The 20,281-nt window shown below is 44.9% G+C and overlaps 1 protein-coding gene across 6 annotated transcripts in view; it reads left to right on the top strand.

Moving 5' to 3' along the window:
• The window catches only part of LOC135517968 (regulator of G-protein signaling 3-like), a 206,482-nt gene that overhangs the window by 24,248 nt on the left and 161,953 nt on the right, over nucleotides 1-20,281 (top strand). For 2 of the 6 annotated variants that reach the window (XM_064942715.1, XM_064942716.1), the window contains one exon: nucleotides 6,562-6,629. In XM_064942715.1, the coding sequence (XP_064798787.1) occupies nucleotides 6,615-6,629 (15 nt within the window). In that variant the 5' untranslated portion in view covers nucleotides 6,562-6,614. Of the gene's footprint in view, nucleotides 1-6,229; nucleotides 6,630-14,226; nucleotides 14,884-20,281 lie in introns of those variants that run through there. The other 4 variants (XM_064942714.1, XM_064942713.1, XM_064942717.1 and 1 more) reach the window with 3 other exon arrangements.

The raw sequence follows: 20,281 nt of genomic DNA, 5'->3' as shown, positions 1-20,281 counted from the left end.
TGGGGATCAAGGGAAAAACATAGGGACAAAAAGCACAATGGGGGCATCTACTGACCAAAACCCGGAACAACCCTGGCCAAATCCTGACATTCCCCCAACATTTCAATGGAGTCATGCTGGGGCTCGTCAAAAGCTAAAAGCCTGTTGGTGATGATGTCGTGTTCTTGTGCCAAGGGCGTGAGACACTGAACTCAAGACTGCTTACTTGGGCTCTCTCCCTTTCCCACTCCCTTCCCCTTGGTCTCCCTGATCTGTCTCATTTTCTTGTCTCTTTATCACTCTCATTTGGTCCTTTTTTAAAATCTGTTTTCACCTGTTACATTTTCTTACTTTCAACTGTCCCTTTTTACAATACAATGTTAAGGCCTGTATGCATTGTTATTGGTTTTGATTCACCGCATCAAGGTGGTGCCATCTTACAATATTGAAATCACATTAATACGGTACAGTATGTTAATACGGTTCACCTTTATGAATGTGTCGTGATCACCCTATTCGCCCTGTGTTTAAACCAACCCACCCAAACCCTCCATGTCACAGACTGAGACAGTGGGATGACCAACAGATTGATTGACGTGACTCATAATCCACATGGGCAGATTGGCCCCCGGCAGAAACAGGAAATAAGACATCTGCCAATCACAACGGCTACCCTCTGCCCAGTCGCCCTAAATGTCCCCGTCTTGTTGCGTAGTTCCGTGTGGCATGATGAGTCAGTCACCCTCAGTTTGGCTGAGCAGAAATCCTGTATGTCTGTCTGTAGTACTCTGCTACATTGTGTTCATCTATCTGTTAGTGCTGGGTGGTGTCATCGTCTTTGAGTCACTTTCAGCTCCCCTGCTTTTGCTTCACAGTGGGCTGTTTTTGTGCAGTTAACCCAACCATAACAAGATGTAATTTCACCCCAACCATCACTTTGTGTTTGTGTGTGTGTGTGCTTTCCTTTCCTTTTTTCTCTCCTCCCCTCTCTGGCATATAGCTGTAACTTTAGGCTTCGGGGAGAATACTGTTTCATTCCATGTCTCTGCGCTGGCCTGCTTGTTTAAATGTCCTATTTTCCCTTGATTTACCCAGTACACAGGGCTCACCAGTCACATCCTGGTAATATGACTTCTTTCCCTGGTAACGCGTCAGTAAGTATCTGATGGGTTACTATATCCAAGGCACTGGTGGTTAATGTGTTCTCATTCCCTTGTCTCTCTCTCTCTCTCTCTCTGTCTCTCTGTCTGTCTGTCTGTCTGTCTGTCTGTCTGTCTGTCTGTCTGTCTGTCTGTCTGTCTCTCTGTCTCTCTGTCTCTCTGTCTCTCTGTCTGTCTCTCTGTCTGTCTCTCTGTCTCTCTGTCTGTCTCTCTGTCTGTCTCTCTGTCTGTCTTTCTGTCTGTCTCTCTGTCTGTCTCTCTGTCTGTCTGTATTTGGTGCAGCCTCTGCTCTGTCCTCTTCTGTTAGAGGTAACATTCCCTGACGGTTAGATGTGGTCAAGTGTGACAATGGGTCCTTTTCAAATGCCCAAAAGATGCTCTACCCACCACTCCAATTCACAGCCACATTAAAAAATAGCTTTGATCTGCCTCATCAAGGGTCAGAGAGAGAGAGAGAGAGAGAGAGAGAGAGAGAGAGAGAGAGAGAGAGGGGGTTATTTTCTGCATTATGCATCTTCCTTTCGATGCAAAACCCAGCACTGGGGTTCATGACCGACGCGCTCTACCCACTGGGCACACCACGTCATTTCAACGTGAAAATTTGGGTCATATTTAGTTGAGATGTTGATCAATGAGATTTCAACCTTTAATCACCCATGCAAAAAGACAGCCAGAAGTTTGTTGAACTGCGTTATATCGCTATGCTTTCAACCATTTAAAAACCGAACCAAATTCCAATGGAATAGCAATGTCTGATTTTTGGTTTAGGTGTCATCTAAATGTGTTATCAGAGCAATTTCAACCATTTAAATTCACAACAAAGTTCAAATTGGAAAACATTGTCATATATTTTGTATTTATAACAACTTAATGTGTTATCCATCTAATAGCACAACCAAATGACTTGGATTGCAGTTGAGATTACATTAAAAGTGCAAGTGATCAATGCTGTTTGAGATTCTGCACATATTATTATAGCAATTGTGAATTGTAGACAAATTTTGAATTGTAGACAAATTGTAAATCGTGGAAAAAGGATAGACAAACTGGATTTAAAGCCAGACTAAGGGGCGGCAGGTAGTCTAGTGGTTAGAGCGTTGGGCCAGTAACCGAAAGGTTGCTAAATCGAATCCCCAAGCTGACAAGGTAAAAAATCTGCCATCCTGCCCCTGAACAAGGCAGTTAACCCACTGTTTCTAGGCCGTCATTGTAAATAAGACTATGTTCTTAAATTACTTGTCTAGTTAAATAAAGGTTAAATATAAAATAAGTCAGTGACACAGATGGACAAACCAAGCAGAAGATACATCTCCTACAAATGTTGGTATTTGGTTGTGTTCAATATCAGTAGCTTTGGAAAGAAAACACTCTGACGTTTCCAGAACTGCAAAGATATTTTATGTGCGTGCCCTAGAACGTGAGCTTCAGGCAAAACCAAGATGAGACGGCATCCAGGAAATGAGCAGGATTTTTGAGGCTCTGTTTTCCATTGTCTCCTTATATGGCTGTGAATGCGAGAGGAGTAAGTCTGCCCTTTCTGTCGTTTCCCCAAGGTGTCTGCAGCATTGTGACGTATTTGTAGGCATATCATTGGAAGATTGACCATAAGAGACCACATTTACCAGGTGTCCGCCGGTGTCCTGCGCCGAAATTGGTGCGCAAAAGTCAGCTGCAAGTATTTTTCCATGGAATTTATAGAAGAATGCAGGCTTCCACAAACGATATATCAATGAAGAGATATGTGAAAAAACACCTTGAGGATTGATTCCAAACAACGTTTGCCATGTTTCGGTCGATATTATGGAGTTAATTCGGAAAAAGTTTGACGTTGTAGGTGACTGAATTTTCGGTTCGTTTCGGTAGCCAAATGTGATGTACAAAACGGAGCGATTTCTCCTACACACAGACGCTTTCAGGAAAAACTGCGCATTTGGTATGTAACTGAGAGTCTCCTCATTGAAAACATCCGAAGCTCTTCAAAGGTAAATGATTTTATTTATTTGGTTATCTGGTTTTTGTGAAAATGTTGCGTGCTAAATGCTACTCAAAATGCTAAGCTAGCTTAGCATACTCTTACACAAATTAGTGAATTGCTATGGTTCAAAAGCATATTTTGAAAATCTGAGATGACAGTGTTGTTAAGAAAAGGCTAAGCTTGAGAGTAGGCGCATTATTTTCATTTTATTTGCGATTTTCAGAAATCGTTAACGTTGCGTTATGCTAATGAGCCTGAGGCTTTAGTCACGATCCCGGATCCGGGATGGGGAGTTTCAAGAAGTTAAAGAATAAGACTAAATCTAATCTAATCAAACTTGAAATGCACTTTAAATAAAGTTTGATTTAATTTAGTCCTATTCTTTCACTTAGATTTTTGGTTAAGATGGATGTGAAAAATCAACGTATGATTAACTTGAAGATTAAATTTGAATTCAACCAAAGCTTGAAACCTTAGAACTGAATTGGAAGAATAGCTGTTAACACCTCTTAAGGATCTGCCCCTTTTTTTTCAATTTTCACCTAAAATGACATACCCAAATCTAACTGCCTGTAGCTCAGGACCTGAAGCAAGAATATGAATATTTATTGATACTATTTGAAAGGAAACACTTTGAAGTTTGTGGAAATGTGAAATCAATGTGGGAGAATATAACACATTAGCTCTGGTAAAAGATAATACATAGAAAAAATGTGTTTTTTTTGTATTTTTTTGTACCATCATCTTTGAAATGCAAGAGAAAGGCCATAATGTATTATTCCAGTCCAGGTGAAATTTAGATGTTGGCCACTAGAAGGCAGCAGTGCATGTGCAAAGTTTTAGACTGATCCAATGAACCATTGCATTTCTGTTCAAAATGGTGTATCAAGACTGCCTAAATGTGCCTAATTGATTTATTAATAACTTTTCAAGTTCATAACTGTGCACTCTCCTCAAACAATAGCATGGTATTATTTCACTGTAATAGTTACTGTAAAAGTTACTGTATATTGGACAGTGCAGTTAGATGAACAAGAATTGAAGCGTTCTGCCCATATCAGATATGTCTATGTCCTGGGAAATGTTCACGTTACTCACAACCTCATGCTAATCATATTAGCCTACGTTAGCTCAACCGTCCTGTGGGGGACCCACCGATTGTGTAGAGTTTACTGACTTCCCAAATGATATACAGGCCTAAATACCATCATTGATGATATATGATTGATAAAGTACGGATACATTTAATTTGCTTTGTTGAATCTACCACTTTTGAATGACTGATAGTAACAGTGCATATATTTAGTTATTAAGAGATTTCTCAATAATTATTCTCATGAAAGCACATTGGTAGAAAATCAACATATAAACAACACTTTAAGTTAATTACTTTTTTTAAAAATCCAATGAATTTCCAAAAGTGGCAACCAACCATTGATGCCAATGAGAGAGAGAGAGATTCAATCACAATCTCAGTTACATCTTGTGTACTTGCTTAGTTTTCAGAATATTTTTCATTGAATTTAAACATAATTTAACATTCCTCTATGGTTCAGCCATAGCATTTATGTTGTTTTCAGCCATATTCGTAGAGGCAAAAATCATCTGCTATGTCTACCACTGAAATATACGTTACTGCACTTCATGACCCAGGGCTCTTTCGAGCCATGACACCTCATCAGCTACTTATCATTGTGTGTGTCACAGGGTTTTCAACACCCCATCTCTCCCATTGACACCCAAGGCAACATGTGTTTTGGTGCCCAGCACTACCATTATGGCCTCATGCTGGAGGTGATCTTAAACGACTGAGAAAGAAGTCTGTTTGATGGAGAGAACATTCTCTCGTTCTCTCCATCAATTGTTTATTTGTTTGGAGTGTGAAAGGAGGGCCAGGATGTCAAGAGAGTGAGGAGTGCTTCCACGATACTTGGGGAGAGAGAGAGGTGTTTTATGGCCCGACAGTACTGTGGCAAGACTGACTGACTGTGGCCAATGGCCAACACTATTCATTCCTCCTTACACATCTCTCTCTCTCTCCCTCTCTCTTTCTCTCTCATGGTCACTCTCACTCTCTCCTTGACTCTCATTTACTCTCCAACTCTTTTTTCTCTCTTTATTTCTGTCTCCCCTAGTTTTTTTCCCTCCCCTCTCTCTGTCTCCATCTCGTACATTCTCTCCATTTCTTCAGTGCCCCCCTCTCTGTTTAGAGGCTGTTCCTGGTGTGTTGTTGCGCTGGCGGACAGTCTTGTGTGCCAGTAGGTGTGTGTGTGTGTCCCTTCACTCTGTGTGATTAATGGTCATCCAGACAAAGGGCCGATGGATGAGCAGGTTGGCTCTCTGGGGCCCCTCTGAGTTGGGATTAAAGTGACGAAACTCTTAGACTCCTGCTTGAAGTTCACCCTGTTACCCCTGCAAACCGCCTGCGGGATGGGAGAATGTCCTCAGGGTGAACGACAGGGCTGTAGGAGAACTAATTGTGGCAGGGCAGTGTGTGTGTGTGTGTGTGTGTGTGCACGCTTCTGTGTTTAATGGATGTGTGTGTCTGTGCTAATGCGATTATGATAACTCCTCACGAGGCTGGCGCAATGCTGGTTATGAGAGGGGGGTGTTTCCATGGGGTGGATGAGTTTGAAATCAAATCTCACCATCTGCATGGGGAACAAGAGAGAGGGAGAGAGAGATAATGAAATATAGAGCATGAAAGAGCGAGAATGGCAGAGCAAAAGAAAATAAGAGAGAGTGTATTTCCGTATAGAGAGACTTGGGGGAGAGAGATACAGCTTTGTGTATAAGGAAAGAGAGAGAGAGGCAGGGAGAGAGAGTTGCAGCTCTATGTATAGAGTGAGGAAGGGAGGGAGGGAGGGAGGGCAGAAAGGAGGGATAGAGGAAAGGAGGGAGGGGGACCAGGCATCAGCATTGTGAGCCAGCTGAATGATGCCTTTATGAGGAATGGTTAAAAGGACATTGGGGGCGAGGCCCCATCACCATGGTAACCTCACAAGAGCCCTCGAAGGAGAGATAATGGAGTCAGAGGGAAGTTCCTTTTCTTCTTACCCCCTCCCTCCCTCCCTCTCTTGTGTTCTTCTCCTCTCTTGGCTAGTTGGGCGCAACCTCACACCTTAGCGGAGTTGAAAGTTCTGTTTGTGCCTTATTAGAGGGGTCCTAACTGACAACACACACCAAGGCAGCCCAGGACAGGCTTCATACATTACCTTGTAACGTACAGAGACTTCTTTTGGCTGCAACATATTGCCATTGTTTTTGTCAGACTCAAATTTGGGACTTTATCTTGCATCTGCAATATATTGAGGAGTTTTTTGGGGGCATCTTGTTGAGAATAAGATCAAGTTCCCCTGTTGGTGACCTGAAGGTCCAGAGACAGAGAGGCAGAGATGTTCTCTAAAAGCAGTGTCTCAGCCTGTGACTCTTTTGTATTTCTTTCAGAGGCTCCGTTGTCAAACCATGGTGCTGCCTCCGAGACCACAAACCCTGAGAATATGCAATGCTTAACGGTGAGTGACTCTTTTAGAACTTTCTCTCTATGTGTCTGTGTACTGTATATCTGGGTATCTGTTTGAGACTGTGAGCTGTGGAGCTGTGGTTAAAGTAGTGTGTGTGTGTGTGTGTGTGTGTGTGTGTTAGTCTCTCTTTTTTCATCACATTTCATATTTTTGAGGAATCGTCATAAACGGACAATACAAAAGAGCTTAAAAATATAACAACATTTTTCGTGAGTATGTGTGTGTGTGTGAGTGTGTTTGCATGCATGTGTTTGTGTGTGTGAATTATTTATAGCTAGGCTTTGTGTGCAGATGTTAAGAAAATGCCAGAATGTTGTGAAGTATGCAATGCTGTAATTGGTCACATGTATGTGAGTCATATTGAGAAGAGAAGATTGTTGTTGATGTAGAGAGAGAGAGAGAGAGAGAATGCCCAGTTTGTCATTTATGATGGTCATTCTCTGACCATGTTCCTAGAGAGCAGGAGATACAGAGAGGGAGAGTTGAGAGGCAGATAAAGAGAGGGAGAGTTGAGAGGGAAATGGAGAGCGGGAGAATTGAGAGGCAGATGGAGAGCGGGAGAGTTGAGAGGGAGATGGGGAGAGAGAGTGAGAGGGAGAGAGGTGAGAGGGAGATAACGGCAGGGAGAGTAGAGAGGGAGAAATGTGAGGGTGAGTTGAGAGGGAGATGGGAAGATAGAGAGAGGGAGAGTGATAGAGGGAGAGTAAAGAGAAAGAGGGAGAGTACAGCGTGTTTGTGACCCTCTTCACTTAATGATGCATATAAAACACATGCTCAAGTGCTGTTATGGTGCTCACAGCAGTTTCTCATGCTATCTGCATTTAAGTCTATCTATAAATAATGGGGCCAATGGGAGAGTTGAGAGGGAGAGTTGAGAGGGAAATAAGGAGAGTTGAGAGGGAAATGGAGAGAGGGAGAATTGAGATGGAGAGTAGCAACAGTGCTGAACTTTCTCCATGTATAGACAATTTGTCTTACCGTGGACTGATGTTTTAGAGATACTTTTGTAACCCTTTCCAGTTTCATGCAAGTCAACAATTCCTCTCAGAATGGCTAATATAAGATTGTTAGCTGATGCTAGCAAGTTATTGATTTCATTAACCTTATTTCTAAGGCTACATACACGTATATTAACATGGGCAATTTTCAGCCCTTTCCTGGGTAGCTTTTCAGAGATAGACATGATACTGAAAAGAGCAAACAAAGCAAGAGAAAAAATATACATCCAACAGTCCATGAATCAATTGGTGTGTGTGTGTGTGTGTGTGTGTGTGTGTGTGTGTGTGTGCGCTGCGGGGTTGAAGCTACGTACCCATAGGCTTGGCTCTCTCATCCCTTCCAGACTTCTGTGAGGGAGGGTGGACAACAAGCCTGTCATAGGGAGGGTGGACAACGAGCCTGTCATAGGGAGGGTGGACAACGAGTCTGTCATAGGGAGGGTGGACAACGAGCCTGTCATAGGGAGGGTGGACAACGAGCCTGTCATAGGGCGGGTGGACAATGTGCCTGTCATAGGGAGGGTGGACAACGAGCCTGTCATAGGGAGGGTGGACAACGAGCCTGTCATAGGGAGGGTGGACAACGAGCCTGTCATAGGGCGGGTGGACAATGTGCCTGTCATAGGGAGGGTGGACAACGAGCCTGTCATAGGGAGGGTGGACAACGAGCCTGTCATAGGGAGGGTGGACAACGAGCCTGTCATAGGGAGGGTGGACAACGAGCCTGTCATAGGGAGGGTGGACAACGAGCCTGTCATAGGGAGGGTGGACAACGAGCCTGTCATAGGGAGGGTGGACAACGAGCCTGTCATAGGGAGGGTGGACAACGAGCCTGTCATAGGGAGGGTGGACAACGAGCCTGTCATAGGGAGGGTGGACAACGAGCCTGTCATAGGGCGGGTGGACAATGTGCCTGTCATAGGGAGGGTGGACAACGAGCCTGTCATAGGGAGGGTGGACAACGTGCCTGTCATAGGGAGGTTGGACAACGAGCCTGTCATAGGGAGGGTGGACAACGAGCCTGTCATAGGGAGGGTGGACAACGAGCCTGTCATAGGGAGGGTGGACAACGAGCCTGTCATAGGGAGGGTGGACAACGAGCCTGTCATAGGGAGGGTGGAAAATGAGCCTGTCATAGCAGATGTAAGCAATGTCTCTACGTGCTCTGGCAGCTTTCATGGCTGGGATCAGTTCTTTTCTCTTCTGGCGCACAGCTTCATGATAGAGGAGGAAGATATACATTCCTCTCAAGCTCTTGGCTCTTTCCAGAACAGCTACCTTGTCCTTGAACTTCAGGAACTTGACCACTATTGGTCTGGGCCTGTGACCTGGGTCGGTGGTGGATTTTTCAGTCCTGTGGGCGCACTCCACTTCAATCTTCCTGTGGTCCATCTTCAATTTCTCAGAGATAATTTCCCTCACTTTCTCCCCAGACTCCATCCAGGTCTCGTGGTGATTCTGCCATTCCGTCCACAACCATGTTGTTCCACCTTGATTGTCCCTCAAGATAATCTGATTTATCCATCATTGTTATCATGGATTCCCAAACAGAACTGATATCCTCTCTCAGTGACATACAGATTGCTGTCATCTTGCCGTTCTTCTGTTTCAACTCATCGAGCTGACCCTGGGATAACTGTTCTTCAGGTCCCGGACCTCTCTGGTCAGGTCGTCTATCATTTTACATTTACATTACATTTAAGTCATTTAGCAGACGCTCTTATCCAGAGCGACTTACAAATTGGTGAATTCACCTTCTGACATCCAGTGGAACAGCCACTTTACAATAGTGCATCTAAATCATTTAAGGGGGGGGGTGAGAAGGATTACTCATCCTATCCTAGGTATTCCTTGAAGAGGTGGGGTTTCAGGTGTCTCCGGAAGGTGGTGATTGACTCCACTGTCCTGGCGTCGTGAGGGAGTTTGTTCCACCATTTGCGGGCCAGAGCAGCGAACAGTTTTGAACAGTTGAATCCACCAGTATTTGGACCAAACACTTTGATTAAGCTATTTTTTGGTTGTAACAACTGCCTGTAGAACTCTTTTTGTTTGCTTAAAAGATCCTTCACCTGTGATAGAGAGACACCACTGTCCTCAACGGTACTCCCACTGGCTTTGGTCTTTGCCATGGTAGCTAGCAACTTATGTTACGCTGTTACTACACACAGTTCCAGAAAGGGCAGGTCACAGGCAAGATTGAAAACAACAAACAACAGGGATCTAGACAGCCACAAACCCGGGACAATCCGTGTTTCCAGCCACAATGGCTAACTGCGTCACGGGCTGCGTTCAAGCACTCAAGAAAAACCCGCTAGTAGCTAGCAGTTCAAAAAGACAAAATTGAGCTCTCCCTCATTCTGCGTTCAACAGGAATTGAGGATTGGCGATGTACTTTGTATTTTGGCAAATGTAGTATGACATCTGGGAAGTTTTTGCACACTACATACTCAATTTACATCACAAAAGGTACAGTTAGTGTGGTTAGTATGAATATTCGAACACAGCTTATGTGTCCAATCTAAAGCACAAAAACATATGAAACATGAACACATTACCTTGATGCCTTCTCTGTTAAAACTAATGACAAGACTCTGCTGTAAATAAAGCAGATAACAACAGATGATCAACCTCAATTCTCTAGGGATATTAGATGCAACTTGGATCCAGGCACTGTCTTCACCAGTGTAAGAATGAGACACCAAAATATTCAATCAATGACTTATCAACAGCTGTAACAAGTTGTACAGTGTAGGAAATCCTCACTGGTACCCTAGAAACTCCCATATCGGCAACATGTTTCACTGTTGCTTATTGATTCACTAGCTACACCAAAATCTGTTGCTGGTTCTGGTTGCACACAATAATTTCAAGCGACAAATTCACATCAACTTTTTCCTCATTCATTTGCTCTACTGTTGGATCACTACCCTGGTACTGCAACAAACAGTTGTTTGAAGTTTGCATTCGAAGAGATGCTATGAAGAGGAACAGGAAGCTTCTGTAATACAGTACTAAATGACAGACATTTACATCCATTTTTGAGCGCTCTCCTCCCTCTCTCTCCCTCTTTCTCTTTTCTCTTGTTGGCTGATGTGAGCGGTCTGTGTGGGGTGTTCCCCTGAGACAGAGTTAAAGAAGGGCAAAGAACATTCACAGGCTGAATGTGGAACTGCTGGGATTTCTACTTTTCCAGGCTTTTCCCTGACATGTCCGTGGTGTTCCATACAGTATGTTCCTGTTCTGCACTGTTCCCCCCCTCCCTCCCCACCTCTCTCTCTCTCTCTCTCTCTCTCTCTCTCTCTCTCTCTCTCTCTCTCTCTCTCTCTCTCTCTCTCTCTCTCTCTCTCTCTCTCTCTCTCTCTCTCTCTGTGGGTGTCTTTGGAAAACTCTTTACCTGTTCACTAGGTGTCATAATGTCTACAAATGGTTTACAGTACTCGTTTAAACAGTTTGAAGGGGTTTCGAAGGGATCCTGGGATACCGATATCTATGCATACTCGGGGGATCAGATTCGATCAAACCCACACTGCAAAAACTGCAGACACATCATTTTGCTCATGTGTCAAAAATCTAATTCAAACCAAAACTAGTTTTGTTTTATTTCAGACTTCCCCTCACTCCTGTTCTTCCCAGTTATGTTTTTCTTCATCACAGCCTAGGCCTAGGTTCTGTCAGCTTTCTCTGTCTCTGTAAGTTGTGTCCAATGCAACTAAGCCCTTTTCCATGGAGTGGCGAGAGCCCAACCCCTCCACTGCCATATTAACATCTCGCAGCACTTAACCTGAACGGACAGAGCAACACATCTCCAGTGGTCCATCCCACAGATAGACCAGACACAGGGAATGAATATTAATGCTGATTGAGCTGACAAAAAGTTTCCCTGACTCATGACAGCAAGTGCTTGTCGGCTGGTATTACTTTCCTCTCTCTCCATTTCCTGAGACCTGGGAGTGACACTGTCCTCTGGATGCAGAGAGGTGATGAGGATGAGGGTGAGAGCAAGGACAGAATGGTTGTTGATTAAGTTGGGTTTCTTAGCTCTGCAGGGGCTCCAGTCCAGGCAACAGCCCTGGACCCAACACAATCCTAGTCCTATAGTCCTGTTTTTAACCACAGCCAGAACTAACCCCTGTCCTAGCCTGTCATGACCCTGGTCCAAGTCTCTGCCCTGGGGCTGGGCCTAGTCCTACCCCTATAAAATAATCCCAGTCCTACCCCTGAACCTAGTCCTATCCTTGACCTTGGCCCTAAACCTACAAAATAACCCCAGTCTAGTCCTGCCCCTGGCCTTGGTCCTAGCTGCCCAGTGGAGTGGAAGCTGCCTGTCTTTGATGCCTCCTCTAGTCAGGTCAGCCAGAGAGATGCTGCCTGTCTTTGATGCCTCCTCTAGTCAGGTTAGCCAGAGAGACGCTGCCTGTCTTTGATGCCTCCTCTAGTCAGGTTAGCCAGAGAGATGCTGCCTATCTTTGATGCCTCCTCTAGTCAGGTTAGCCAGAGAGACGCTGCCTGTCTTTGATGCCTCCTCTACTCAAGTCAGCCAGAGAGACACTGCCTGTCTTTGATGCCTCCTCTACTCAAGTCAGCCAGAGAGACGCTGACTGTCTTTGATGCCTCCAATAGTCAGGTCAGTCAGAGAGACGCTGACTGTCTTTGATGCCTCTTCTAGTCAGGTCAGCCAGAGAGACGCTGACTGTCTTTGATGCCTCCTCTAGTCAGGTCAGCCAGAGAGACGCTGACTGTCTTTGATGCCTCCTCTAGTCAGGTCAGTCAGAGAGACGCTGACTGTCTTTGATGCCTCTTCTAGTCAGGTCAGCCAGAGAGACGCTGCCTGTCTTTGATGCCTCCTCTAGTCAGGTCAGCCAGAGAGACGCTGCCTGTCTTTGATGCCTCCTCTAGTCAGGTCAGCCAGAGAGACGCTGACTGTCTTTGATGCCTCCTCTAGTCAGGTCAGCCAGAGAGACGCTGACTGTCTTTGATGCCTCCTCTAGTCAGGTCAGTCAGAGAGACGCTGACTGTCTTTGATGCCTCCTCTAGTCAGGTCAGTCAGAGAGACGCTGACTGTCTTTGATGCCTCTTCTAGTCAGGTCAGCCAGAGAGACGCTGCCTGTCTTTGATGCCTCTTCTAGTCAGGTCAGCCAGAGAGACGCTGCCTGTCTTTGATGCCTCCAATAGTCAGGTCAGCCAGAGAGACGCTTGGAAGATCCCACACTCCAAAGGGGAGCCGCTCCGTTCGTCTTGTCTGGCTCAAAGACGGAGTTACAAACACTTGCCTCTCTCTCTTTTTCTCTCTCCCTCTCTTTCTCTCTCTCCCTCTAATCCATCCTTCTGCCTGTTTAGAGCTGAACAGAAGGATAGAAAAGGAAGAGAAAGAGCTCTCGCATGTTTTTGTGTGCGATTGAAGGGTAACCTTCCCCCCTTAAAAAGGAGAACAGGGAAAAGTCCCCCTAAATGCCCAGTAGAGGGGATGTAAGGACTTGAATGGCCTTTTCTGTCAGCCTGTTAGCATTGTGGAGAGAGCCCACTATGGGTTACTCTTTGGCCTCTCCTTTTCTGTGACTCTGTAAACCTCCAGTGAGCCAGCCACTAAAGGATAAATGGAACGGAGACATGTTAAGAATTAATGAGGTCGCTCTGGGGTTACATTTGCCAGTTTTCTGGCCGAGCCGAGCGATGTTTGTTGTTATTTTACATAGATTTCATAGCCCTCCTGTTTCCGGCTCTCATGCCGTAGCCAATCAAAAACAAAAATAGGAGAGTGTTTTGATAACTGGAAAGGGGTTTGCCGGAGTAGCACATTCACAGACCTGAATTCCTGCACAGGGAAAATTGAAAGGAAAAGGGGAGGAAATATGAAAGAATCAAACATAACAAACATGATGGTGTCTGGTGTGAGACTGCTGTAAAATAGTTCAGAGAGCGCGGAGGGAGGTCTCCAGAGAATGTGTCTAGGTGTGAAAACTGACTGTGTGTGTGTGAAAAAAGAGAGATTTGCAGAAAAATTGCGAGGTGAGGGGTATGTGTTGCTTTCAACCACTCATGTGCTGCTTTCGACCACTCATGTGCTGCTTTCAACCACTCATCAGCAGCGTGTTCTGTCTTTCATTGTAAGAGTTGCGCAACAGGAGGCTGCACACAGTGGATGTTTCTTGTTAGTGCATGTGGGTGAATATGGCAAAGGGGGACGTTCATAAACACACAGGAGTATATCTACTGTATTTATAATACATGGCTGTGATTGAGCGTCTACAGACTCCCTCCTACCTCCGTATGCATAACATACATATTATGGATGCAAAAGCGCTCATTCTCACAGTGCTCTTCTCTCTCTTCCACTTCTACAGTATGATAACACATCTGTGTGTGTGAGCAGTCTGTCTCACCTCTCTCTCCCAGTCCTGTACTGCTGGCTCAGGAAGTTGTTCTGGGCTTATCGAGGGTAGGCACACAAACAGGCTGGCCCGGACAGGGCTCGAGGTGGGGGAGGCAAAAGAGAGGAGCGTGAGGAGGGGGGGGTGAGGGAGCACTTCCTCCCATTCTTCTCCAGAGCGGAGTTCCCATGAGCGGCCATGCCAAGTGCAGTGTGGCTGGAGCAGGCCAACGCAGCACCAGTCTCGCCTCCGCGACGCCAGCCCCCACACACGGACTCACTCAGATCAGAGAAGACTGGACAGCGCTAGGAGGACTCACGGTGTTGCAAGGACCCATACACAGCATTCTGAGGACCCATACACAGGGCTTGGAGTACCGCACCCGGAGCATTAGAATATTTAATAGAGGATCTACTTGGTGACTGCACTGACCACATACAGAGAACGGTTTCCAGTGCATCTTATTGACTGCATGTTGACCATGCAGATAGGACCATACCTAGTGGTTGCCTCATAAAGGACAGCAATCAACACAGACCATACTGACTGGACTATTTCATAGAGGACCCTAACTAGACAACCACACACAGAGGATCATCCAGAGTGGACAGAGGAATCAGATTGGGGTACACACATAACACATTGTAGAGCACATACAGCGTTGGGAGAACCCAAAGGACCATACAGACCATTGTGTTTAGGAGATCTTCCTCTGAGTATAAAGAAGAACAGAGGAACTCAAGAGGATCATCCCCAGAGAACCATCCAGGACTGTAGACAGAGGAGCATCCACAGTGTGTCTGTCTTCAGGAGGAGCCTGGAGTCATGCATACCATCCACGGGCTGTGTAGGGTCTGCATCGCCGCTAGACTGCCTCAGGTCTGTCCCCCTCGATAATCACCTGGAGAGAGAAAGGGAGGGAGGGTGGGAGGGGCGGGGGGTAGAGGGAGAGATAGAAGTGTGTTGTGCATAGGGGTGTGACAAATGGGGGGAGAGTGTCAGGTAAGTGTGCATGTGGGAAGAGAGGGAGAGGACAGGGAGTGGGGTAGGAGGGTGTGCGAATGGAAGTGCAGAGAACAGGGTAGTGGGAGAATGGAAGAAGAGGGGGAGAGGAGGAGGGATGGGGGTTCAGCTAGGGTTCTGTGTGTAGCCGGCTCTTTTGGAGAGACTGCAGCACAGACAAAGAGAATATGTTAGAAAGCATGAACATTTTAAAATGACAAGGGAACAGAAAGATGAAAGCAATGATGTAGGAAGCAGACCCTTCAATTGGTTGGGAAAGTATATAGATTTTTTTTGTATAGTGCAATTGGATTAAGGCACCGGAACAGTAAGAGATAGATAGATAGCAGTTATGGAATTTATATTTGAGGCTTTAGGCTTTACTTTGCCATTGGAGTGTTTGCCATTGGAAAGCTCACTCCTACAGTATCTAACGTGGAGTGTTTGTCATTGGAAAGCTCACTCCTACAGTATCTAACGTGGAGTGTTTGCCATTGGAAAGCTCACATCTACAGTATCTAACGTGGAGTGTTTGCCATTGGAAAGCTCACTCCTACAGTATCTAACGTGGAGTGTTTGCCATTGGAAAGCTCACTCCTACAGTATCTAACGTGGAGTGTTTGCCATTGGAAAGCTCACTCCTACAGTATCTAACGTGGAGTGTTTGCCAAGGGAAAGCTCACATCTACAGTATCTAACGTGGAGTGTTTGCCATTGGAAAGCTCTCGCCTACAGTACAGTATCGAATGTAGAGTTTTTGCCATAGGAAAGCTCACGCCTACAGTACAGTATCGAATGTAGAGTTTTTGCCATAGGAAAGCTCACGCCTACAGTACAGTATCGAATGTAGAGTTTTTGCCATTGGAAAGCTCACTCCTACAGTATCTAATGTGGAGTGTTTGCCATTGGAAAGCTCACGCCTACAGTACAGTATCGAATGTAGAGTTTTTGCCATAGGAAAGCTCACGCCTACAGTACAGTATCGAATGTAGAGTTTTTGCCATAGGAAAGCTCACGCCTACAGTACAGTATCGAATGTAGAGTTTTTGCCATTGGAAAGCTCACTCCTACAGTATCTAATGTGGAGTGTTTGCCATTGGAAAGCTCACGCCTACAGTACAGTATCGAATGTAGAGTTTTTGCCATAGGAAAGCTCACGCCTACAGTACAGTATCGAATGTAGAGTTTTTGCCATAGGAAAGCTCACGCCTACAGTACAGTATCGAATGTAGAGTTTTTGCCATAGGAAAGCTCACGCCTACAGTACAGTATCGAATGTAGAGTTTTTGCCATTGGAAAGCTCACTCCTACAGTACAGTATCTAACGTGGAAGGGAAGTGATGATGAGGAAACCAGTGTAAAAATGAGTGGATGAAAGTGTGTTCCCTGTTTCCTGAGAGAGACAGAAGAATGAGGTCTCCACCATCTGCATTATTTATCCAGAGTCAATCTGATGGAGAAAAAGAGAGAAAGAGAGAAAATTGAGACTGTGCTACAGGCTAACAATTACACCCAAAGTCTGGAGTCTCTCATCCTCACTTACAAATCAGTCTCAAGCTTATAGACTTAGCACAACCCTTTCTTATATAACAGTTTGCAATCAGTGATTGGAGTTTGGATGGCATCGCGTCAGTACAGTGTGTTGACATGGACACAATACTGGACTGGCAGAGAGTTATGTTTTTCTGCCAGCCTAGACATGTTGTCACCAAAACACAGTGACCCAGAAAAGTCCTTGCTCAACGGACTGGGAATGTCTTACTGGAGTTATAGTGTTGTGGAGTTCAGCTCACAAACATACCTGTTAGTGGATGGGAGAGAATTGTCATTTTACTTTATTCCTGTAGTGTGTGTGCATGTGTGTGTATGTTAGTAGTGCAATCACTGAGGCACATCAGGTTTACAGGCTGGAGAGGCATCAAACAGAGCAGAAGCACGCACGCACGCACGCACACAGACAGACAGACAGACAGACAGACAGACAGACAGACAGACAGACAGACAGACAGAGGGTTGACTCATAGCTGTGGGCTCTCATAGATAGTGTCTCATGAGATTGTTGGGGCAAAACAACATAGAGAAAAAGCTTGGTCTCACACACACGCACATGCACACACTCATGCACCCACACAATGTGCATCTCACAGGACGACAGGTCACGACTCCACACACACACTCACACACTCCTACGTGTTACATAAATACACTCTTGTACAACTCATTTCAATAGCTAAGTCTCTCAATAGAGAGCAATGGTAGTTTCATACTCACTCAAAAGCACCATATAAGTGGGCTCGTAACCTTCTCATTTGACTGGAAGGAGATAGATTGAGGCGTTAGAGGCTCTTGATACAAACTGGAGATGGGAGAATAGCATCCAGATGCTCACTCTGAGCCGGCTTTGTATGCTGACTGTCAGACAGTTGTTGCTGGTTCTCTGTCCTTGGTCTGAAGAGCTGTACAAACTGATCGCATTAGTATTGTGGAGCAAGGTTGGACGTGTGTGTTAGCGCATGGGAGAGCAAGATCAGGGATGAGGGTTAGTGAGTAAGAATGTATGTGTGTGTTTACCCACCGTGTGCCCACTGTCAGGCCCTGGATGCCAGTCGGTGTGTGTCTTGTCTCCTTGTGGTCCGGTCCCACGCTCAGAGAGGCCAGGGGGCACCTCTAATTAACACTACCCCCCCTCTACCCTCCCTCTTCTACTGCGTGCCAACCATCCCTTCACACCACTACCCCCTACAGAGCCCCCATCTCTCTCTCTCTCACTTCCTCTTTTCTCTTTCTCTTCTCTCCCTCAGACTCTCCCCCGGCCTTTCTCTATTCACTTCTGTTGTTTCTCTCCTCCCCATCGGTCTTTTTGTCTCTTCTTCTCTTCATCTCACGTCTTCCTTCTCTCACTCTCTCATATCTGACAGTAGTGATGTTGTCTCTGGTCGTTAGCCAGTATGTTGTGTTATTAAACAGTTGTCTCATCCACTATCCAGATTATCTACATTTTTTTTAACTATCAAGATTATAATTTACTAAACATTTTAAGACTGTCAACATTACCATCTATCAAACATTTAAAAATACTAGCGAGTTTATCATCTATCAAACATTTTAAAAGACTATCAAGATGATCATCTACCAAACATTTTAAAAAACTATCAAGATTACCATGTATTTTGATGAGTGGAAAGTATGTCCAATTTGGAGGATTCTGAGAAATGTCATAATTGACATAACGTGTACAGCCAATCAATCAGTCAGTCAGCAGTGGGAGGAGGTCAACCTAGCTGTTACCATGGTGGTGGGGGCGGTGATATGATGTTGGGGGTGACATACCGTATGTCACCCGTGATTATGGACTGTGACTCCTTGTTCTCACAGTGTGTGTCCATCGATCACAGTGTAATCTGTCAGCTCACAGCATATCAAGAGTGAATCAGATGAATCAAACTTTATGCCCCAGTTTGATTTATACTTTACTTAATTGTCTTCATCCATTTCAGGTGCCAAGCCCTTCCAACACACTATAATTAGTGATCATGGCATTTACAGTATGTGAGCGAACATAATGCATAATCATTGGACATACGGTGCAAGTGAAAAGTTTGCACACACCTACTCATTCAAGGGTTTTTTCTTTATTCTTACTATTTTCTACATTGTAGACATCAAAACTATGAAATAACACATATGGAATTATGTAGTAACCAAAAAAGTGTTAAACAAATCACCCTTTGCCTTGATGACAGCTCTTGGCATTGTCTCAAACAGCTTCACGAGGAATTATTTTCCAACGGTCTTTAAGGAGTTCCCACATATGCTGAGCAGTTGTTGGCTGCTTTTCCTTCACTCTACGGTCCAACTCATCCCAAACGATCTCAATTGGGTTGAAGTCGGGTGATTATGGAGGCCAGGTCATCTGATGCAGCACCATCACTCTTCATCTTGGTAAAATAGCCCTTACACAGCCCCGGAGGTGTGTTTTGGGCCATTGCAGAATGCTGTGGAAGACATGCTGGTGTGCCTTGAATTCTAAATAAATCACAGACAGTGTCTCCAGAAAAGCATCACACATCCACCTCCTTGCTTCACGGTGGGAACCAAACATGCGGTGATCATCCCTTCACCTACTCTGCGTCTCACAAAGACACGGCGGTTGGAACCAAAAATCTCAAATTTGGACCCATCAGACCAAGGACAGATTTCCACCAGTCTAATGTCCATTGCTCGTGTTTCTTGGCTTATTATTGGTGTCCTTTAGTAGTGGTTTCTTTGCAGCAATTTGACCATGAAGGCCTAATTCACACAGTCTCCTCTGAACAGTTGATGTTGAGATGTGTCTCTTACTTGAACTCTGTGAAGCATTTATTTGGGCTGCAATCTGAGGCTGGTAACTCTAATGAACGTATCCTCTGCAGCAGTCGTAACTCTGGGTCTTCCTTTCCTGTGGCGGTCCTCATGAGAGCAAGTTTCATCATAGCCCTTGATGGTTTTTGAAGAAAACTTTAACCGTTTTTGAAATGTTCCGGATTGACTGACCTTCATGTCTTAAAGTAATGATGGTCTGTTGTTTCTCTTTGCTTATTTGAACTGTTCTTGCCATAAAATGGACTTGGTATTTTACCAAATAGGGCTATCTTCTGTATACCACCCTACCTTGTCACAACACAACTGATTGGCTCAAATGCATTAAGAAGGATAGATATTCCACAAATGAACTTTTAACCTGTTAAATCTATGGGGGCGCTATTTCATTTTTGGATAAAAAGACGTGCCCGTGTTAAGCGCAATATTTTGTCACAAAAAGATGCTCGACTATGCATATAATTGATAGCTTTGGAAAGAAAACACTCTGAGGTTTCCAGAACTGCAAAGATATTGTCTGTGAGTGCCCCAGAACAGGAGCTACAGGCAAAACCAAGATGAAACTGCAACCAGGAAATGAGCAGGATTTTTGAGGCTCTGTTTTTCATTGTCTCCTTATATGGCTGTGAATGCGACAGGAATGAGCCTTCCCTATCTATCGTTTCCCCAAGGTGTCTGCAGCATTGTGACGTATTTGTAGGCATATCATTGGAAGATTGACCATAAGAGACTACATTTGCCAGGTGTCCGCCCGGTGTCCTCCGTCAAAATTGTTGCGTCATTTTCAGCTGCTGGTATTTTTCCATGGGATTCTGAGACGAAAGCAGGCTTCCACGAACGGCATATCAATGAAGAGATATGTGAAAAAACACCTTGAGGATTGATTCTAAACAACGTTTGCCATGTTTCGGTCGAT

Source organism: Oncorhynchus masou, chromosome 28 (genome assembly GCF_036934945.1).
Source record: "Oncorhynchus masou masou isolate Uvic2021 chromosome 28, UVic_Omas_1.1, whole genome shotgun sequence".
NCBI lineage: Eukaryota > Metazoa > Chordata > Actinopteri > Salmoniformes > Salmonidae > Oncorhynchus > Oncorhynchus masou.
This window is presented reverse-complemented; position numbering and strand designations above follow the sequence as displayed.